The sequence below is a fragment of the Porites lutea genome, chromosome 11, assembly GCF_958299795.1.
Source record: "Porites lutea chromosome 11, jaPorLute2.1, whole genome shotgun sequence".
Taxonomy (NCBI): Eukaryota; Metazoa; Cnidaria; class Anthozoa; order Scleractinia; family Poritidae; genus Porites; species Porites lutea.
Window position 1 is genome coordinate 12,706,655 of NC_133211.1, and position 19,364 is coordinate 12,726,018.

General features: G+C 40.0%; 2 protein-coding genes across 2 annotated transcripts; both read right to left on the minus strand.

The window, feature by feature from the left end:
• Positions 1–2,187: 2,187 nt before the first annotated feature.
• LOC140953228 (TNF receptor-associated factor 4-like) lies at positions 2,188–7,682 on the minus strand. The gene is made up of 9 exons (XM_073402727.1): positions 7,679–7,682; positions 7,347–7,596; positions 6,540–6,588; positions 5,861–5,965; positions 5,059–5,220; positions 4,368–4,448; positions 3,827–3,904; positions 3,104–3,479; positions 2,188–2,678 (listed from the first exon to the last, which is right to left on the minus strand). Exons 1-9 carry the CDS (start codon positions 7,680–7,682, stop codon positions 2,392–2,394), a joined length of 1,392 nt encoding a protein of 463 aa, XP_073258828.1. The 3' UTR covers positions 2,188–2,391.
• Positions 7,683–10,898: 3,216 nt separating this feature from the next.
• Positions 10,899–17,004, minus strand: LOC140952244 (uncharacterized). Its single transcript, XM_073401675.1, has 3 exons — positions 16,661–17,004; positions 12,962–13,261; positions 10,899–11,812 (listed from the first exon to the last, which is right to left on the minus strand). Exons 1-3 carry the CDS (start codon positions 16,787–16,789, stop codon positions 11,396–11,398), a joined length of 846 nt encoding a protein of 281 aa, XP_073257776.1. The 5' UTR covers positions 16,790–17,004; the 3' UTR covers positions 10,899–11,395.
• Between the last annotated feature and the right edge of the window lie 2,360 nt (positions 17,005–19,364).

A 19,364-nucleotide genomic window follows, 5' to 3' on the forward strand; every position in this document is an offset into this window, starting at 1 on the left:
TCTAAAGCTCAACCAATCAAATCGCTCGTTGTAACGGCTTCTCGTTTTTTGTTAGTAGAGATCATTTATATCTTTGTGTATTTATACATTTGTTGTCATGCTAAACAAAATACAACTTCTTCCCTAGAAATGAATCACACTATTAATGACTGAAATGGGAAAGCAAAGAAATCTCTTTACGCATTCAGTATTACAGCTTTCCTGCTTGATGTTACTTGCTTTCAAATGTAATTCGCCAAATGACACTTAATTGTTGAATTAAGTCCGTTTTCTGAACGCTTCTTTCGGGTAACACTTTCTTTAGAATTTCTATAAATATTCAACTTAAATTCCTAAAACGAAAAAAGATGATGATGATAATAATAATAATAATAATAATAATAATAATAATAATAATAATAATAAAAGTGAATCGAGGAACTTTCAAGGTCGGTGTCAAAGCCAATATTAGAACCAAACGAGAGACAGTTTTTCGTTGCCATGGCGTTTATTGTCCATATTATCGTTTAAGCCATGACGAGTCTCATAAATTAAGGCAGTATCTCTCATGACGGATCAATCTAAGAGCTCAGTTTCTCCCTCTCAAGGTCGATTTCCCGGCACTGACGCGTTTTTGGATACGCACGTTAACGCACGTAAATTTCAATCACGTAAATAAAATAGAGGCAAGATAAAAAGTGCTGAGCTTAAGCAACAAAGTAGTTGAGCAAGGTTCAACTTTTACGCTTACGAGCGACCTTTCATGCATTGCCTCTACTTTATTTGCGAACATAAATTTTACGCACGTACTCACGTTAAAATTACGCGACACTGGAAATCAACCCTTAGGCATGTTTCTTCAGTGTTTTTAGTCTTGCTCGTGGCTAAAGGCCCAGAGCCATCGCGTCCGCTGAAGTGAAGACGGACAAGGTTCTAGCATCGAGAATGTCGGGGTTCATGATGGAATGCGGGGTTGAGTTTAAGGGACTGTAGAGTACACCTACGCATGCGAGTTTGAGAAGGAAAACTTATTCTATGTACGCTTAAAATTTCCTCTTGTTGTTGTAAATATTACACCTCTATTTTCTATGATGGTTTTAGGAAGTCTCATAGCTTCTGGTTTGCGATACGATTTTCCACAATATCTGCAGTATTTATTATACAGGGTAAACATGTTGATCCAAGTCTAAAGGAAACTGATGTATTTTCGTATTTGACTTATAATTAACTTACACCTTTCAACTTTAACAATGAAGACACCTGCATTACAATAACTTAGGGAAGACAACATGTGTTTACAAAAATTACGGACATTGTATAATGACAATGAAGACGATAATGATGATTGTGCCGAGGCGATTATTGGTCATTTGCAAGAGAGAATAATTGGACAAAGAAAGAAACGCCCAGTCTACCGCGCCTCTTGGGATATGTGAATTTGACCAAATTTATTTATTTTTATTTTTTAATTAAACGCTTGAAATTAATAGGAAGTTGGTTTCCGGAGAGGTCCGCAAAGTTTTATTTCGTGTTGTCTGGAGAGAATAAAGAGACATTAGGCTCTCTTGATGTGTCGCCATTACAATATTCTGCAATGCTTGCTTTGAGGCAGTCGCGCGTGTACGTGATGACGTTTCAAGCTATCGATTTAAATGTGCGGACGCCCCAGAATGAAAGACTTCACACAGTATCCAGGCCAACGCCTGAAGATTCCCTCTCTGTCCCATTATTCTCGCTCGCCATTTCAAGTTAGGCGTGAGACTGAGTCAGTGTTGTTTTGAACTGCACTATGGGAATGCTTTTGAGACTCTATCTCTTCGTTCATTGGATATTACAAGGTTGCGCTTCCGCCCAAAACAGTCCCATAATGCAATTCCGACCCAGTCACAAATGCTAATACAATATGCTTAAAAAGGCTTTGTCACTAGGATATTGCCGTTGTTGGTTAATTCTGTGTTTCAGTCATTACTAAGTGTCTTTACCAGATGAAACCGGTGAAAAAGTGAATGTCCATCCTTTCCATCTGTTGTAATAGCCGGCAGGAAATAGCCTACGAGCAAGCTCTACATGAAAAGTATACGCGCAGAGGCACGCGAGAGGAGACACGAAAGCGGAAGGCTGGGGAGAGAAAGGAGAGCTTGCAACGATCTCTTCTTTCCTCCGCCCCTCGCCACTCGCTCGTGCGTTCCTGCGCCGTTCGCTTCACCCGCCCAAATAGGAGAGCTTGCTCGCAAGCTAGCAGGAAACAGTTAAGAAGCGTGAATATAGTCTTAAATGACAAAACTGGACCATTATTTTTGGAATTCAATTGACGCGAAAAAACTTTTAGCGTTTTACTAAAATAGGCTGACGTAGTCCCTTTAACCTATAACAACTAATCCTGCGCTATCATCAAATCTGATTTTAAAGCGTTCAAGGCTCGCTAAATCCGTCGCAATCCACGACAACTTTAATAAACATGGTATTATCTTTAACGTACGCTCCTTTCTCAATGTCCTCGTGAGAAGCGAACTTCCCGGAGCCAAAGCTTGGATTTTTGTTGGTCCTGGGTCGACCAAGAAATGCCTCGTTCTCTGGACACACGTTTGGCTTCACGGAAAACGAGATGTGTTTTCTTTTTGGAAGGTCTGGGTTCTGATCCAAAAGGTAGAACGTGGTCCTATAGTTGTACGGCCATTTTAAAAGAGGGTCGTAAATCCCTAAGATGGGAGAATGCGTTTTGGTTAGACGAGTTTATAGGGCAGCTACTTCAAAATCTCCTTGAATTACTCATATTTCAGCACTGGGCTCTTCTGTGATTCACCCCGTAGGGGTCAAATAAAACTTTGGCCACTCCAAAATTGGTTTTCCTTCAGGGCTTCATTTCTAATTTTCTTACAAACAACTCAGCTGTCGTCACTAAGGAGTCACCCCTCCACCCGGGAGTGAAACCAACAAACACATAAATGGGTTCTAGTCGGAGAGTGACTCGATTATTGAAAAGTGTGAAATTGCGTTATTGAGCGTTAAGTGCCATGCAGAATTAAATGAGACTTGTCATTGTGGAAAGCCGTAACTAGATAAGTATGTGCCAATACCCCTTAATACGCCGGTTTCAATAACGGCGTTGTGAATGTAAGCTTACCTTGAACTACGCTGATAAAGACTGATAAATGCGTTCCCTTTCCTTTGCCATCTCCATTCAAACAAGCTGAAGCCATCAGCCGATACCCATTCCTACTGGTGTAAAACTCTGGGCTGAAAATAGTGTCCATCTCACCGCTTTTTGCGGCTCTGAACTTTCTGTGATAATCTTCTATTCTCCAGATTAGCTGACTGTTTGTGATCTTTTCTAGGTCTGCAATACGTTGCTCTTGTTGTCGATTTGCCTCGATCTGCTCCTTCAACTGAATTTTGGTTTCCTCCAGTTCTTTTTTCGTCGCCATGACAACGTCATAGATCATTTTCACGTGATTTATTATCTCTTTCTTGCGGTGCTTTGGAAGTTTCTCTCGAGTACACTAAGTATATAGTTATGATTTAGAGAAAAAGAGGTGCAGTCAGTTTTATATATCAGTGAAAGAGAGCTCATTTTTCCTTTGTCATTTATTAATTTTAGATTCATATTTTCAGTTAAGATTATGATGACAGATAACCGTAAAACGCCTTGTAACTGTAGCAATGTATTCAAGGGAAGCAAGACCTTACTGATGATTGCCCCTCAAAACTATTTCGACAACCTCCATCAGTCTCCGTAGCCTGGGGACTGAATACGCACTACAAGTTTTATCTGGACTGAGTGATACAATAATTTTCAATCAAATTGAACACTATCTTGGCAGTAAAGGGAATGATGTAAAATTCTTACATTGTGGTTGCATCCAATCTCTAAGAAGTCACAGTCCATTTTTGTCTTTGGACAATCCTCAGTGACATGATGATCAATCTGGAACACAATAAGGATGAAAAATATAATGATGAATCGAATGCTTGATATCCCTTGTGTTCCTATCTTTAGCGTCCCCCGCCCAGAAAATGTAATCAGGCATCACTGTTTTAGCAACTTTTTTCAAACCAAAGACGCTTTTAAAGTAAACTGGCCAAAATGGTTTTAAATAAAGTCATTCTTGACTTTCACCGTCATTGCCACCACCACCATCTTTAAGATACCATTAATCATTGTCTCCCTTGTTGTCATCATCTTCCCCACTATGGGCACATTACAAAGCCCTTGGAGGTTTCTAATATTGACAAAACTGAGTTCTCTGAAGGGGGTCAGTCTTGGAGAGATATCGTCGAGTTTGTTGTTACATGTAAATCTAATTTCCACCGTACATGTCGTTTCTGATTAAGCCACGAACAAAAGCAAGGGAACTTTGAACTCATCCCAGGTGTTACGCTTTCCTCACCTCATCTCTGCTGATAACAATTGTCTTTTCGCATTTGTTAGGGCAAGGCATCGGAAGCTTTGGACATTCATCAAAATGACTCTGAAATACATATAATAATTTGGTCAAACGAGAAACGACTGCTGGTAGTCTTAAGGGTACGGCAAGTTTACACTTGTGGTGTTTTATGCAATTTTTTTCGCTCTCTCCAAATAAGCTTAAAGACAAAACTTTAAGATGCAAATAAAACCAGAGACGACTTCTGGTTCACTGTAATCTCCGAGGGATTCTATGGTGTAACAGTGGTTTTTATCTTATTTTGTGGCAAATTTTGGCACTTTTTACTTTTTCTCTACACCTGACTGTTTGTTACTTAAAAGCAAATTTTCAACTTTTTCCGATTTCTTTTCTTATTCCTCTGCCGCCTTGATTAGTTTTTAGCTGTTTTACTGCCTTCGGACTGAGGAAGTCGGTGAACTCCCTGCTATACTCAATAAGAGTTATTTTTGTTGCCAAGGTTCTGAGTTGCCTTTAAATTCTTAAGTTAACACCTTTTTATCAAGTAAAGAGTTTTTTTAAAAACGTTACATATAGCTTTAAGATGAGTGTTTTTAAAACTAGAAAGCGAAACTGGTATAGCTAAGTCTGGTCCTGACCGACGCCCATCTCAAGTTAAATAATTTCAACTAAAATAACATGAATCACATTCAACCTTTCTGTTCTCCCTGAGATGTCTGTCGTCGCAGTACGGACAGGCGATAATCTTTTTTGGACAGTCTTTGTCCGCGTGCTTCTCGAAGAATCGTTTTTGAAATTTAGCGCCACAGTCGTAAGTACAGAGCATTTCCACAAACTCACAAGTTTCTTGGTGTTCCTGAAGAGGGAATAGTCGATTTCAGTGTTAACGAGATGCATTCTTTCACGTAAATCCAGCGATTTGTTTGTCGACTGAAGATACAAGACACCCACACTCTGCGAACTTAACAGAGCCTTCTTTTGTCTTTTTGTGTGAGGAGGAAAAATGGAGGCTCCACGCGCACGGCTATTAGGCCTGGGTTCAAAACTGTTCCCCAACAACAAGCAGCACATGCGCAACAAAAATCTGGCAGTCTTTTTAAAGTACGCTTTCAACCACATGGTCCTTTATCTTCCTCTTCCTATTTTAAGGTTTTTACCCTATAAGATTCCTGTTGATTTATTAATTTGCCGTTTTTCTTTTTGCTCTATTGAAAACGAAACATAATTCAGTTCTCTAACTCTTTTAAAATAACCTTGCTCAATGTGATTGAAATCCTATGAATTAGAAATTGAAGAAAAGCTGACTGGGTCGTTTGATGTGTGCAAGGTAGTTTCCAAAAAGAATGCCGCAATACTCTCCTTTAATAATAAAGGCGAGAGGTTGATTGAATGGATGATTCCGAAGGGCTAGAGAAAAGGTCAAACTTTGGTTATATGAACCTTCCCCTCCCTCCCCCTCTCCTCCCCTCTCCTCCCCTCTCCTCTCCCCATCTCACCTGAACTTGTTGAAACTCTCCTTCCCACTTACAGCCCCACTCATGATTGTTACACTTGACATCAAGTTCTAAAATCTCTCGGTTGAATGCTTTATCCACATACGCCTTTAATAAGGAGAAGATAAGATATAACACTGTCTTTATATTGGCCGTTGTCTAGCTTTTAGAATGAAGAAAGCTAAAATGAAGAGGCGCTGAGTACAACCCCCGGGGGGGAGACTCCGCATATGAAAGGGGTGGGGATGCTCGCCGGAAATTTTGAATTAAACCTCTAAAGGAGGCCGATCTGGGCGTGGCCAAGCTTTGTTTGACCCCTAAAAGAGACCATGTTAAAACACAGACAACATATATATTTTTATATTTTTTCACGTGCAACCCTAAACGAGACCTTCACTGCTAAATATGATGGCGTTTTGCCCAGAACACTCTAAGTGAGACCAAAATCCGAAATTTACACCCCTAAGCGAGACGACGAGCATCCCCTCCCCTTTCATATGCGGAGTCCCCCCCCCCCCGGGGGGTACAACCACCAACAAGCTTTTTTTCAGCCAGTCAAAAAGGCACCGTAGACTTAAGTATACGAGATCGCTCTTGGGATTATGTTTTTTTTTTTCAGTCATATAGCAGTGATAGTCGAAGGCTTAGCTTTTAGTCTGTAGAATATCTTTTGTATACTTACAGTATCTTTGTTAATCGGCTTCTGGTCCATTGGGCAACGCGGCTCCACTCTGTAAAAATTAAAACAATTAAGTCGAGCTTTGATAAACTTGATACAACTCCGTTCGGTATAGGAGTAGTAAATCCCTTAATTCCTTGAAACGTGATAAAAAAAACTCAGGTAACCGGCTTACGAATCTTAAGCTATATTCATTAAAGGAGCTGTACGTGTGTCACGACATTTATCAAAATTCAAACAATTAGAACTCCCATATAATTGAGTGAAACATGAAAATAACCGCTCTAAACGTTAGAAGAAGGTATATGAGATGACTCAGCAAGTACAAAGGAATGCAGGCATGGACATCCTATTCTATTCTATTCTATTCTATTCTACAGTCAACTCTCTCTAAGACGGACACCTTTGGGACCGGCACTAAGTGGGAGTAAAGAAAGGCAGGGACCAACTCTAAGTGTCCGTTTTACAGAGGTGTCCGTCTTATAGAGGTGTCCGTTAAGAGAGAGTCGACTGTATTCTATTCCATTCCATTCCGTTCTATTATATTCTGTTCTGTTCTATTCCATTCCATGCCGTTCCATTCAATCCCACTCCATTCCATTTCATTCTATCCTATCCTATTCTATTTGATTCTATTCGATTCGATTCGATTTTATTCTGTTCTCAAACCCATTAACCCTTTTCTAGAAGTTATTTGATCCTTGCAAGAGAGGAAAAAGGGGAAAGAGATGGAATCTTAGTTTGTTGTTTGGTATGCCTTTATCCGTTCTTGATTCTCCTCATCATAAATAAGGACTAAAGTGAGTTTACCTGCATAACTCAGGAAAACACGCGGAACAGACCCTGTGTCCACATTCGTCAAACTGTATGGGATATCGTAATACATCTCTACACACGGGACATCGGTATTTCTCAGCCAAAGGAAATATGAAGATAGCTTTAATCTTCTCTTTCGAATGCAGCTGACTAGGAGATGTTGAGCTGCTGGACTGACCACTTGGTGACCGGGATGCTATAGGACTTCTTGCTCCTCCAGCCTTGAATTCCTGCAAGAATGGCACTTTATGGTATATGATTATGCGGCTCTCAGTGTTGCACCAAATGCGTTCGACCTAATTTACTTACGCAGCATTATCTCGTACCCATATTTCCTACGACCAGAACGAGATTACACTGATCGCCAGTTGTCAAACAATAAAATGCAGTTAGCATAGAAGGCGAAGCAAACTAACGGCAGTTACAAGTTAACCTTCTCGACTGTCGCATCGTCGAGTTGTAACGCTTTATTGTACGTTTAATAGTTTTAACTCTTGAATATGCTGGCAATGAGTAAAGTTGTTATTGTTGCTGTGAGCAAATCGGTACTTCCTGCGGCGCTTAAATTAAGTCTGTCAATTGAGCCAATCCGCCTCGACTTAAATTGAAGCAACCCACCTTTGCTTAACTTTACTGGACACGCTGGGGTCAAAAATAAACTAAATTTTAATTCCAATTGAACCAGCTTGTGAGAAAGGTCCCTGAGAGAAAGTTCAACATAACATGTGTTGAAATGACAACCAGTCTGAAGTGTCCTCAGAAAAAAACTCTGTTTGTCAGAGCTGTCCTTATAAGAATTCAGTCAACTTAGCAGTTTAGAAACGCATAAAATAAGTCGGGCAGGAGCATGATAGTCTGGATAGTTTTCATTTTTCCATTTCGTTTTCAGTCAAAATCAGAAGGAAGGATTCGACTGATAAATTTTTCATAGAGAAGTCAAATGAAGCCATTTAATTAGGGTTTCTCTGATTTAGATGCTATTGTGGCAATACTTACTCGAAATGGGTTAATTATAAGTGTTACTTCTATTGAATAATTTAGAAGATTTTCTTTATCTTGAAATGCCGCTGAGGTCCTCTCAATTAGCTCCAATTAAACCATCGTTGTTAAAATAAAGCTAGTGTAGAAATTCGAAGTGTTTGATGGGTGCATGCCATTTTTTCTTAAATACAGAACAGTTTTGTTAAATAACCTAAGAGTATCTTATTTACTAGATCGTGAAAATACAGCATTAAAGATACTAGACTTATTAGGTGATTCTTTGAGCAAATAATTAGGCAAGTTTAAAGTCAAAGTGTACATCATCTACTTAGGCCGATCATGTTTAAAAGGAAACAACGGTTGGTAAAATTTCTGCATTAATATCTTACAGTTCAACTTACTATATACAATGTTTATATTTTGGGAAATGTAACTGTTGCAATTTTTTTGTGTGTCAATTCACTTTAAATCAAACATTTTTCATGTGTTTAACCAGCCAACATCACGTTTTCTATCCTTACCTCGTTGTTTTTCAAATGAGAAATAATTTCGTTTACCAAATTCTCTCCTCCGTCAATTCTGCTTTCCATTAAAAATTCTTAACGAAATCTCCCGCAATTTGTTCTTGTAACGTATACCTAAACATTGCGTTAGAACAGCGTATTCACTGACATTCCTAATCCAGGATATCAACCAACCGGAATTTTTATTTGCTTTAATCCCCCCCCACCTGCCACCCGCGTAGCGTTTTTAAGCCAATCAGAACTCGATTTTTTTTTAAGAAATGGCACCGGCCATTTATGACGCTGGTTGTCTTAGCAACAAATTGCTATGAAAGTTGTTATCTTTTAAACTTCGATAAGAATCACAAAAGCTGACTTACAGGGTGTTAATTTTTTTTCTTGGACAGAAAATAACCGAACGTTTATAAAAAGAGTTCCGTCAACAAATTGAAAAGCTTTTAACAAGAAGATTATCTAATAAGCACCGACTTTTGCTTCGTAGCTCAAAATCAATTTGCTCTTGTAAACTTTCAAACCTGAGTTAAACCAAAAGAAACTCGAAACATTTGCATTTTTGCATTTGCCTAGAGCAAATGTCTGCAAGTAAAACATACAGTCAAAACAGGCGTGATCAGATTACGAGGGGTAGAAGGTCGAAACATGCGTGATCAAATTGCATTCTGTGCATGCCATGAATTCTTAGTGGAAGTCCAAGCAAACTGTTGGCAACACACATGCGACGCATGCGTAATAGCAACCTGGAGATTAGGATTGCGGGCTCCTCTTGTCGCCCGCAATTATGCTATCATTGAAAGTATTAAAGTCAACTCTTTCCAGTACGGACGCCTTTGGGACCGGCACTACGTGTCTGTTTTCGATCGATGTCCGTCCTATTGAGAGTCGACTAAAAGGAGTAATTGACTTTGGGACCAGCTCTAGGTGACCGTCTTGTATATGTCAATAGGCCACTTCCGAGTTCCAGAAACCCTCACTTTCAAAATGAGGCTAGGTGCACAACCTTTCTTGTGAAAATGAGTTTTATTTGCATGAGAATGAAAAATGATTTCCATATCAAAGGCTGAGCACCTACCCTCGTTTTGAAACAGAGGCCCGGGAGAACTCGGAAATGGCCTATTGCCTGGAAGGGTATGGTTCCCAAACTGTGTCACGATGTCTGCACCACATTTTGTGCCTGTTAGAAGTCAAAGTACTCCGTAAGAAGTCGTCACGTCACGTTGCCGTGGTAGCAAAATTTCTGGATCTCAGCAAACCGTGGTCCTGCAAATATGGCAGAAAAAATGAAAAAATTGAATGTGTGACTTTCCTATGCATGAATGCACTCGAAAACAAAACGTTAGCCCAATCTTTTCTTCAATCTTTCGACGGTGCAAAATGCCCTCTCCGTCAAGAAATATTGTTGAGATCCAGAATGTTGCTACCATGGTAACGTGACGCCAGACTTGTCCTTTCTATAACCACCCTTCATATGTTTTTGAGTTGCTAATGTAAATCATGCTTCAGTCCGGGAAAGAAAAAAACAATCAGCGAGGTTTGTACTAGAAAAGCACAGCTGCATACCACTGCAAACTGATCGGTCAGTTTGGATGAAAAGGGATGACACAAAAGTCATGATCTTTTTCTTTAACGTGCGAACAGGTGGGATAGTCGAGACAACTCTTGAAACCATTTTATTAGGGTCAAAATGTCACTTTTTCGGTCAACAACGACTGGTTATGACTGAGGGCTGCTATAAGGTTTAAATCTCCAGCATAACATTCCAGTTTTATTGTCGAGAAAGTAACGAACAGATAACATATTTGTTAGCTCCATCTACTACGCACGTGTCATCAACGCACGTGTCACCATCAACAACAAAAAAACGAATTCAAGCGCCGAAGTGTCGTAAACCTTATCCTGCGAGCAGAGGCTACATTTTCTCGGTATGAGCTGGCGTGCGAAAAGTAGCTACTTTTCGCACGCCAGCTCATACCACGAAAATGTACTGCCTCTGCTCGCAGGGTATGTAAAGCTAGTTTCAAAAATCAGTATGAAGAGACGGGTGTACCTTTCATGGCGAACTTGATCCTGTTTACTTCAATCATTTTAAAAACTGAACTAAATCTAAATCATATTTACTGTTTTCCAAATGTGCTGTGAGTGAAACGCTCAAATCATGATAAGTTTGCACTAACACGCAACTGCACTAGAAGTTCTTAGTAAAAATTAAATAAACCTAACTTTAGAATCGAAGTTGTAACACTCTCCGCATACTTCTCGTGTACTTGTTTCAGATTAGTCGTCTTTTGAAGGTATATTAAAATCTGCGTACGTTTAATTCCGTAAAAGACACTGCGTACAAACATGTTTGTGATGATGGGCAGCAAAAACCACTAAAAATATGGTTCCAATAGCCTTTGCCTTTTTGCGCAGGTATCCGATTTATAAAAGATGTAAACACCAAATGATACAAGGGCAAATACACCAAAAATATTATCTTTTTACAAAACGCCAGTGGAAAGCCGAGGTCAAGATTCTAGGAGTATCACTTCTTTGTATATTTTACAATATGTAGAATTGTTTAATCTCATTTTCCTTCGATAAAGGAAAAGTATCCATATGATGGTTGTTCGTTCCCATTTTAATACTGTCTTGTCTTTCGTGGTTAATTTTATGTCCATTCAAATGATATCCATTCCTTCCTTGTGCCTTCACTAGATTTGTAAGCCTTTCAACCTCGTTGGCCAAAGTTTCAATTATTTTTTTGTACTTTTTTCGTTCTTTTCCTATTGTTGTCGTAAGTTCTTCGACTTTACGTTGTAGATCTTCGTTTTGCTTTCGTTCGCTGTCGATTTGCAGATGTAGTTCCCCGATCTTCATTTCAAGTTCCCGCATTTCCCAGGCAGAATCAGATCCAGGCTGTCGGACCGGTTCCTGCTTTACAACTTTGGTTTCTTTGGCCATCAGTTGCTGCTTTAACTGCAAAGAGAAAAAAAGGCTCTTAATTCAGCTCCTTTAAAATACTGTGGCGAAGACAATATCTCACTATATAGAAACCTAGTGGAACAAACGTTTCCCAATTCACTGAGTATTGTAGAATTACATCACGATAGCATATAACACACCCCACGACACACACGCTAGTCTCCTGTGCAGCCGTTATTTCAGTCAGTGTCTAGTCATACAATCCTCCTCCTATAAAATCTCTCGCTCCACTAAGACAGACAACCCTTATCATTTCTCGAAAACCTTAATTAACCAACCTCAAATCGATGGACTCTCACTGAATTAATCTAGCGATAATAAAACCAAATCCACATAGGCCCTCTCTTCACAAATTTGCAAGCATTACGATAGTCAATCCAGATCTATGCGTAAAAACGCAATCACTTTCGAACTTAGTTTCCCAAAGAATGAACTGAAATTGAAACGATTGTACACTTCCCGAAAAGGTGGCAAATACACATTTCAATTAAGTTATTTATCTCGATCGCCACACGAAACGCAGTCGAGTGGTTTTAACCTCAAATAAAACCCAATAATCATCAAGTGATCATTTAATGAAATCCTTTTCTTAAGCTATTGCTGAGATTGAAAAGTATTTAAATTTTGTCCAGGAAAGTAAGAGATAAATTCCGCCATCCTTTACACCATAAGGAGACGCCCATTTGAGACCACACCCTACCACCCTATCACCCAGAGAGGCACCTTTTCAGAATGGGAGCTGATTCTTATTAGACTACGGTTGAACCTCTCCACAACGGTCACCTTGGGGATCGAAGAAAGGAGCCGTTGTAGAGAGGTGGCCGTTAGTGAAGGTTCGACTGTACTAGCAGTCCATGAAGATTTTCGTGGTTGAGCCTGCTACTTGTCAGCGAATGAAGCAAAGGGTGATGTAGTTCACAGTCGGGTCATCCGCTCTCTCCACCGTCCTGCCAAGGCAAGACTCGACTGACGTAAAGTTCCGGGCCTTGGGTGCTGGCATTGCTATTATTCACCAAGTACTGAGAAATAAGGAAAGGAAGCATTCTTCTTCCGTCAAAAATATCCTTTTCCGTTCAAATTTTTGGACGACTGGTTTATAGCGTTTTTATGCAGAGTCTTTGACAGCCTCGACTTTCAACATACCTTCTTATAGTTCTTGCCAGTTTTCTGTAGTGACTTGTAAGTCTGTAAGTACTTTTCATGGTGCGCCTCTGCCATTTTTATTGTCCGCATTGCGGCAACGGCGCAAAGCTGACCTGCATTACTCTTGACCACGTGATCAAACGAGGAGTGTTTACCAGACTCCCACTCCTCAAAATGTTCCTCCCACAGATCCTCTTCGTAAATGTTATCTCGCCCCAGAGCTAGAAGGGGATCGTGGTGCTCTCTTCTATTTAGCTGGCTAAGTTTTTCATTGAGGATATCCCGCGTCTTTTCGTCTTCCTGTGAAAGCAAGCAAAATATGTTGACATCTACTCAGATGAAAAGTAAAGGAGGATACTAAAGCTCCAAACAGACTCTAACCTGTTCACAGACCCTCTATTTTCTCTTCAAAGTCCGTCGAGCGCCCGTGATAAAATATGAACCGCGGGAGACTTATTGACCGCCAGCGCAAGGGGGTAGGGGTGGGGGAAGAAGAAACTTATTTTTCTTTCTCGCGCTCCGCGCTGGAAAAGAACGAAAAGAAAACTAATACAACGTCTGTGTACAGGCTAGACAGTCTCCTGCTAATCAAGGTGGTTAACTTGTAGTACTTGGGATCTGAATTTTGGCGGTTCCAGCCTCGCTAGGATTTTGTTAGTCACCTTCTATCCAGCTTACTGTAAAGCAAACACCCCTAAGGAAGCAGCAAGGATTAAGGCGGGGGGGGGGGGGGGGAGGGGAGGGGAAGGGAGTGGAGGAGGGGAACTGGGGAGAACATAAATATAGGCTACATCCAGGTGTCTGAATGAATACTCGGAAATCGTTGAGGAAACTTTAAAAAAAAGTTATCTGCCCTCCATCTGCAGGTACCGAACCCTCCGCCGTCAATATTAATATTATCACTTTGTTTTTGTAACTAGCAGGAGACCAAAGGTCGACTCATGGTGCGTTAGGTGCAGTCTATTTATATATTTAATGTCTCCACAAACGTCCGCGCAATTCAAAATGACAGTAGAACTTCTAGGCTCCTTTGTAATCACTTTCAAGGGCTTCTAGGTTCCTCAACCAGCCGAGGCTTTCTGTTTGAAACTTCGCTCATCTCATTCACCATTTCTCGCAGTCTAAACAGCAAACGTTAGGTTTCTTTCTCTTAAAAGTCACCGCTGCACGAACAAGCGCGAACCGCCGAAAGAAGTTAAGTGGTGAAACGAAACGTATATTTTAGCGTTTCTCCCCGATACCTTATCGCTCTCCCTTTTCCTCGCTCCAGAAGTTATGTTTCACGAAAACTAGCAACAACAACAACAACCAACCATTTCATTTGCCAACTGAAAAAACGTTTACCAAAAACATAATAAATCAAAATAGATCAGGCAAAAAAATACTCAGAATAGCAAAAACCTAAACGAGCTGATTAGTTTCAATAATTTAATTACATTCACGGCCAACGCAAAAATACGGCTGTGGCTATTCGAAATCCTACTCTACTCTGATTGGCTCAAGTGGTTTTTTGGCGCGAAAGATGAATCGGAAAGTACACGTAATGATAGGTAGGAAGTGGCCTCCCACGCAGACGTTCTTAGAAGTTCGTTACGCGTTCCTGCCCCCAACCCCTAAGAACGTCTGCGTGGGAGGCTAGGTAGGAAGCGATCGGTATAGGCTCTAGTTTTCAGAGTATCCCAACCACTTTTGATAGATGGCACAAAAATTACGCAACCTCAAGACAAAGGTGACACTAAACATACAACAAATCCGTTCCACACAACGTAACTATCATACCCGGAAATATATTAGCCAGGTTTTTTTTAACAGATTGAGAATATGCTTCGATGAAATGGAGTCAAAAAAAAGAAAAACGTTTTTTACCATAATCGGTACCCTCATCCCGATAACCTGAACTTCGATCTGCAACACGTTTATACGGAGGTTCACTATAATGCCCGTTATCAGAGTGCAGTGGGGGTAGATTATAAAGATCGCGTGGTGTCAATATTGAATACAGCTGTGAGATCAGTTAATCAGTGTAAAATAAATCGAAGGAAATTATACCACAAGACCTTTAGTTCAACGCTAAGAAAACAAAATTCTATAAAGGTCTTAAAAGGATAACCTCTGCTGTCACCGGACAGTCTGGAAAGCATTTAAAATATGGGAATGTAACCCCAGCAGACGTATCTTTAGACGAAATAAGATTTATTCAAAGCCGCTTAATTGTAGAAAAGAAAAAATTGAAAAAATTCATCAGATGTCTCAAAAATGACCTGTGCTTAACCGTTAAAAATTGACATTAGATAATTTTAAAACAATAGCTTATTCCAGATGGTTTGTGTATATTTTGGGCACAATAACGGCGTCCCAAAAGCACATGGTCTTTTCAATATATTCGTTTCATATTCGAATCTGTTTGAAAAAAAAAACATGCCGACATGTATATATGTAGATTTTATTTTATATTTATCCCCCGCTGTTTAGTTCCGAAAAGGACAAGTTCATTCCTTAAGAACACTGTGAAAAGCCGGGCGGTATATTTCGGCATTGTTTCAAAACTCTTGAGGTAAAATACAATGTTTGTCCAAAGTTTGGAAAAACTCCTTTTGTAAACTATAAATTTGGTCATGTTTTTTTAATTCGCTGTGCAAGAGCTTTTAAAGTGCTGTCTAGATACAGATGACAAGATGACAAAACTGTTATGACATTTTGTCGAGAACAACTTCGACAAATCGGGGTAATACTAAACCGTATATTAAAGTAATCTTATTTATCGCCTGTACCAACAAAGCGAGATCTGCCGGCGAGGTCAATGCGACGGTGGTGGATTTGTAGAAAAACCTTGCAATCTCCGGAATTTAAAGTCCGAGGAAGACAAAGGTTCTCCTAAATTGGCGATAGGAAGCAATCACCCACTGCAATACTACTCAAATAATAGAAACAAAGTCTATGCATAAAATTTTCCACGTTTCGTGCGAGGGTGAGAGCATCGATTTGATGGGCTTTTAATATCGCGTGGTTTTATGATGAAATCTCGTTATCTTGCCGCAAATAAGGTCTTCATAGCCTGGAAGAACATACACCTGAGGTTTATTGAGCACCCAAGAATCATGTTTGTTCTTAATTGAAATCTACCCGTGAGTCGTAAGAAAATAACTTACGCAATGCATGCGTCAAAGTCTCGCGTTTAAGTACCGGTATATATCGAGTCAAGCCACCATCGGCAAGTCTCAGTTAACTTAGTTGACTATTCGGTGTATACAACATCTAAGAAAGATCGAAATATTGATGCCCTTCACTGAGAATACTGAGACGAGGTTAATAAATTATGAATGTAAACTGGTGGTTTTGTTTCGCAAAGTTATACACGGCGTGTTCGATTGTATGTTTTCGAACGATCATGGAACAGTAAGGTCTGTTGTACTTACGTGACCGGAGTGGTGAAAAAAATCTCGAAACTCGAACGGCGATGAACGAGGCGGAAAACTATTTAATGGCAAGATAATAGGGAAAAAGGAGCGCCAAAGAGTGATATCCGTCTGAAATAACACGTTCATGATTGAAGGAATCTTGAACTCTTCAATGTACAACATGGAGTATCAAGGTTTCTTCTGTGGCTCGCTCGAAGCGCGCGATCGGTAATACTGTGTATACTTTAACTACTTTAAGATAAACAAGATAAAAATAATATCAAAACTGTACAATACAAACCAGCAACAGATCGATAATCTCCTCTTTGAGTTGGAGCTCTGCTTCAAGAAACAGCAGCAACTTCATCATATTCTCAAATCTGCGCTGATCACTAGCGTTAAAAGTCTCTCCAGTTGGAGAGTACGCCATAGCACGCGATTTGTATTCGCAATAATCCGTGAACTTTTACTCGAAGAACGGTATGCTGTGACCGGAGACAGATGAAAATAAAGAAAATCTCTTCCTGTGCGCTGTCACATCTGTTGACAGCCAATTTTTCGCACTGTAATGACGTACGAAATCTGCTTTGTTCCCGCTCTTTCTAGCGTAATGGTCATTCAACTGAATGCAAACACTTCACCGACACTCGTTGTTACGTCAGTGCAAATATGTGTAATTTTTGTTCCTGTGGATCATCAGTGGCATCAGAGGTCAGGCAAACACTTCCAGGAATTTGTCGTCAAATATCGCGACGAATATCACCCTGAATTATGTACTTCTAAGACCTTTTTCACTCGCTTAATTTGCATTCTCTTTCAGCCATTGATTTAGTTATCACTTGCAAATAACCCCAAACTTTGTAAGACAAAAGAAAAGTTCCTCAGCGATAAATGTTGACATCACTGTCATAAGAAACAGCCATTCAGAGATCAGCTTTATAGTCAGTCGTTTTATATATGTTAAAGCAATCAATACCTAAGTGTCAAAGTTTTTACGAAATTCACTCATTTGGAAATCTATCATGCAATGATGACATATGATGATAAAGTGAATCCTAGTATAATACATATACATCTTCCATATTATACGCCGATTAACGATTAGATAATAGGTAAAAAGTTAACTAAAAATAATGCAAAATAAAATTTGTTCTCATGATCAAGACAGAAGACCAGTTTTACGTGCGCAATTTTTTTATAACACTTCCGCGTACTTCCCAAGCAAACTACCCTTTTTTTTTTGCACAAAAACCACTTGACCGAAAAAGATTATTACACCCAAGAGTTAACTTGCTGTTACCAAGAAAGCTAAATCAGTCAAAGCAGAAAATCTGGCTTTTTCAAATGGTATTTTATGAGAAAAGTGTTAGCTGATAGACTACGTCAAACGTGAATTTGTACCATACATGTGACCAAGTTTCTCCTTTACTTGTCGTTTACCGTTCATTATAACTACACGAAAATCGGTAGATTCACGCCAATTCTATCCATAAGAGTTATTTTAAGCTGTTTTTATCTGCTCAGATTTCTCATTTTGAAAATTTCTTATCTTTAATCTCACGTTTGCCGTTTGCCGTAAACGCTTAGCTTGATCTCTCCACAGTCAAACCTCCCCTTGCGGACACCTCTCTATTACGGACAGTTCGTTTGGCCCCAGAAATGCCAAAAATCCCCTACCTACCCCTTACCTCTGTAAAGCGGACAGTTGCTTCTGTCCCTTTGGTGTCCATATTAAAGAGGTGTGACTGTACCTCTTTTGAGGAGGCGGATGGCCTGATTTTCCTTGCTTCCTCAAAAATCACGCAGTGTTCTTCTCTGCTTAAAAACATCCCAAATCAGGGAACATAAAACGTTAAATCTGATACGGAAAAGATACTAAAATAATTTCAGTAGTTGTGAAAGGAAATGATCTCTGGCCTCTGGTTGAGTTTGCTACCGTGGATAAAATTAAATGTGGGTGGAAATTTGAGATTAGCCTCCTAGCGATCTCTCCATTTAGGGGAATTAAGAGAAGTCACGTAAAAGCAGCACGTGAAAGGAGGCACGATAGCTCCTCCTCGCGACTCGCTTTCCTCGTCATAAATGGTGACCCTGGAATGGAGAGTTTGCTAGCAGGCTGAATTGAGATAAATGAATCACGCGCGCACGAACATGAAAAGTTGTCACCCTCGTACCCAGCGTCTCCATTCGACCCGTCTTGACGCTTCGTCAAGCCAGCATGCACAGTACGCCGGACGAGGATTCCAGGTTTATACGAAGACTGGAAAAGTTGCACGTTTCCGTCAGTTGACTAGAAATACCAGAACGCCCTAAAGGATTTTGTTCTCTTGCGCAAATTAGGGCGATTGTGACTGGTAATAAAACTTGCTACTATACATGTCTTGCTAGAATAAGCGAATTGCACGATGACGACGTTTGACTACTATTTTCAGCGGTCTTGCCCGGTCGACTATAAAATGCACATACACCATGCATTCATTACCATTTTCGAGAGAAGACTCAAGTATCTCATCATGTCTTCATTAAACGAGCTCTCCACCTCCTCGTCATCAATTTACTGGCTCGCGGCTTTCGCCCCATCTTCTCTTCCTCCTGTTTTTGTCCCCACCTTTTTTAATTTTCAGGTCGTCGCTTTAGCAGCTGTTGGTAAGTATTTCGGTTTGCAAGCACGTCCAGGTTTCCACGTGTTCGAAATTCGGTCCGGTCACCCATTAATTTCAAGGTTGGTATTTTGCTTTTCTCTCTTGCTTCTGTTTTTTGTTTTCTTATTTCGCTCATTGGTAATATATTCTCAGTGTTATTTTTGCTCTGGTTGTTTATTCAAATTATTTTTTGTCATATTTACCTTTTACCTTCAACCGCACCTGGGATTTCAGTGTTACAAGGGATTCTAAAAGTCCCTGTCGGATTACTGGCGCTTGGGAATGCTATCCCTTGAGCCGCGTTTTTCCTGCATTTGTTCTTACGATATCGTTTTGTCTTTCAGGTGATGGTTTTCCTTTACA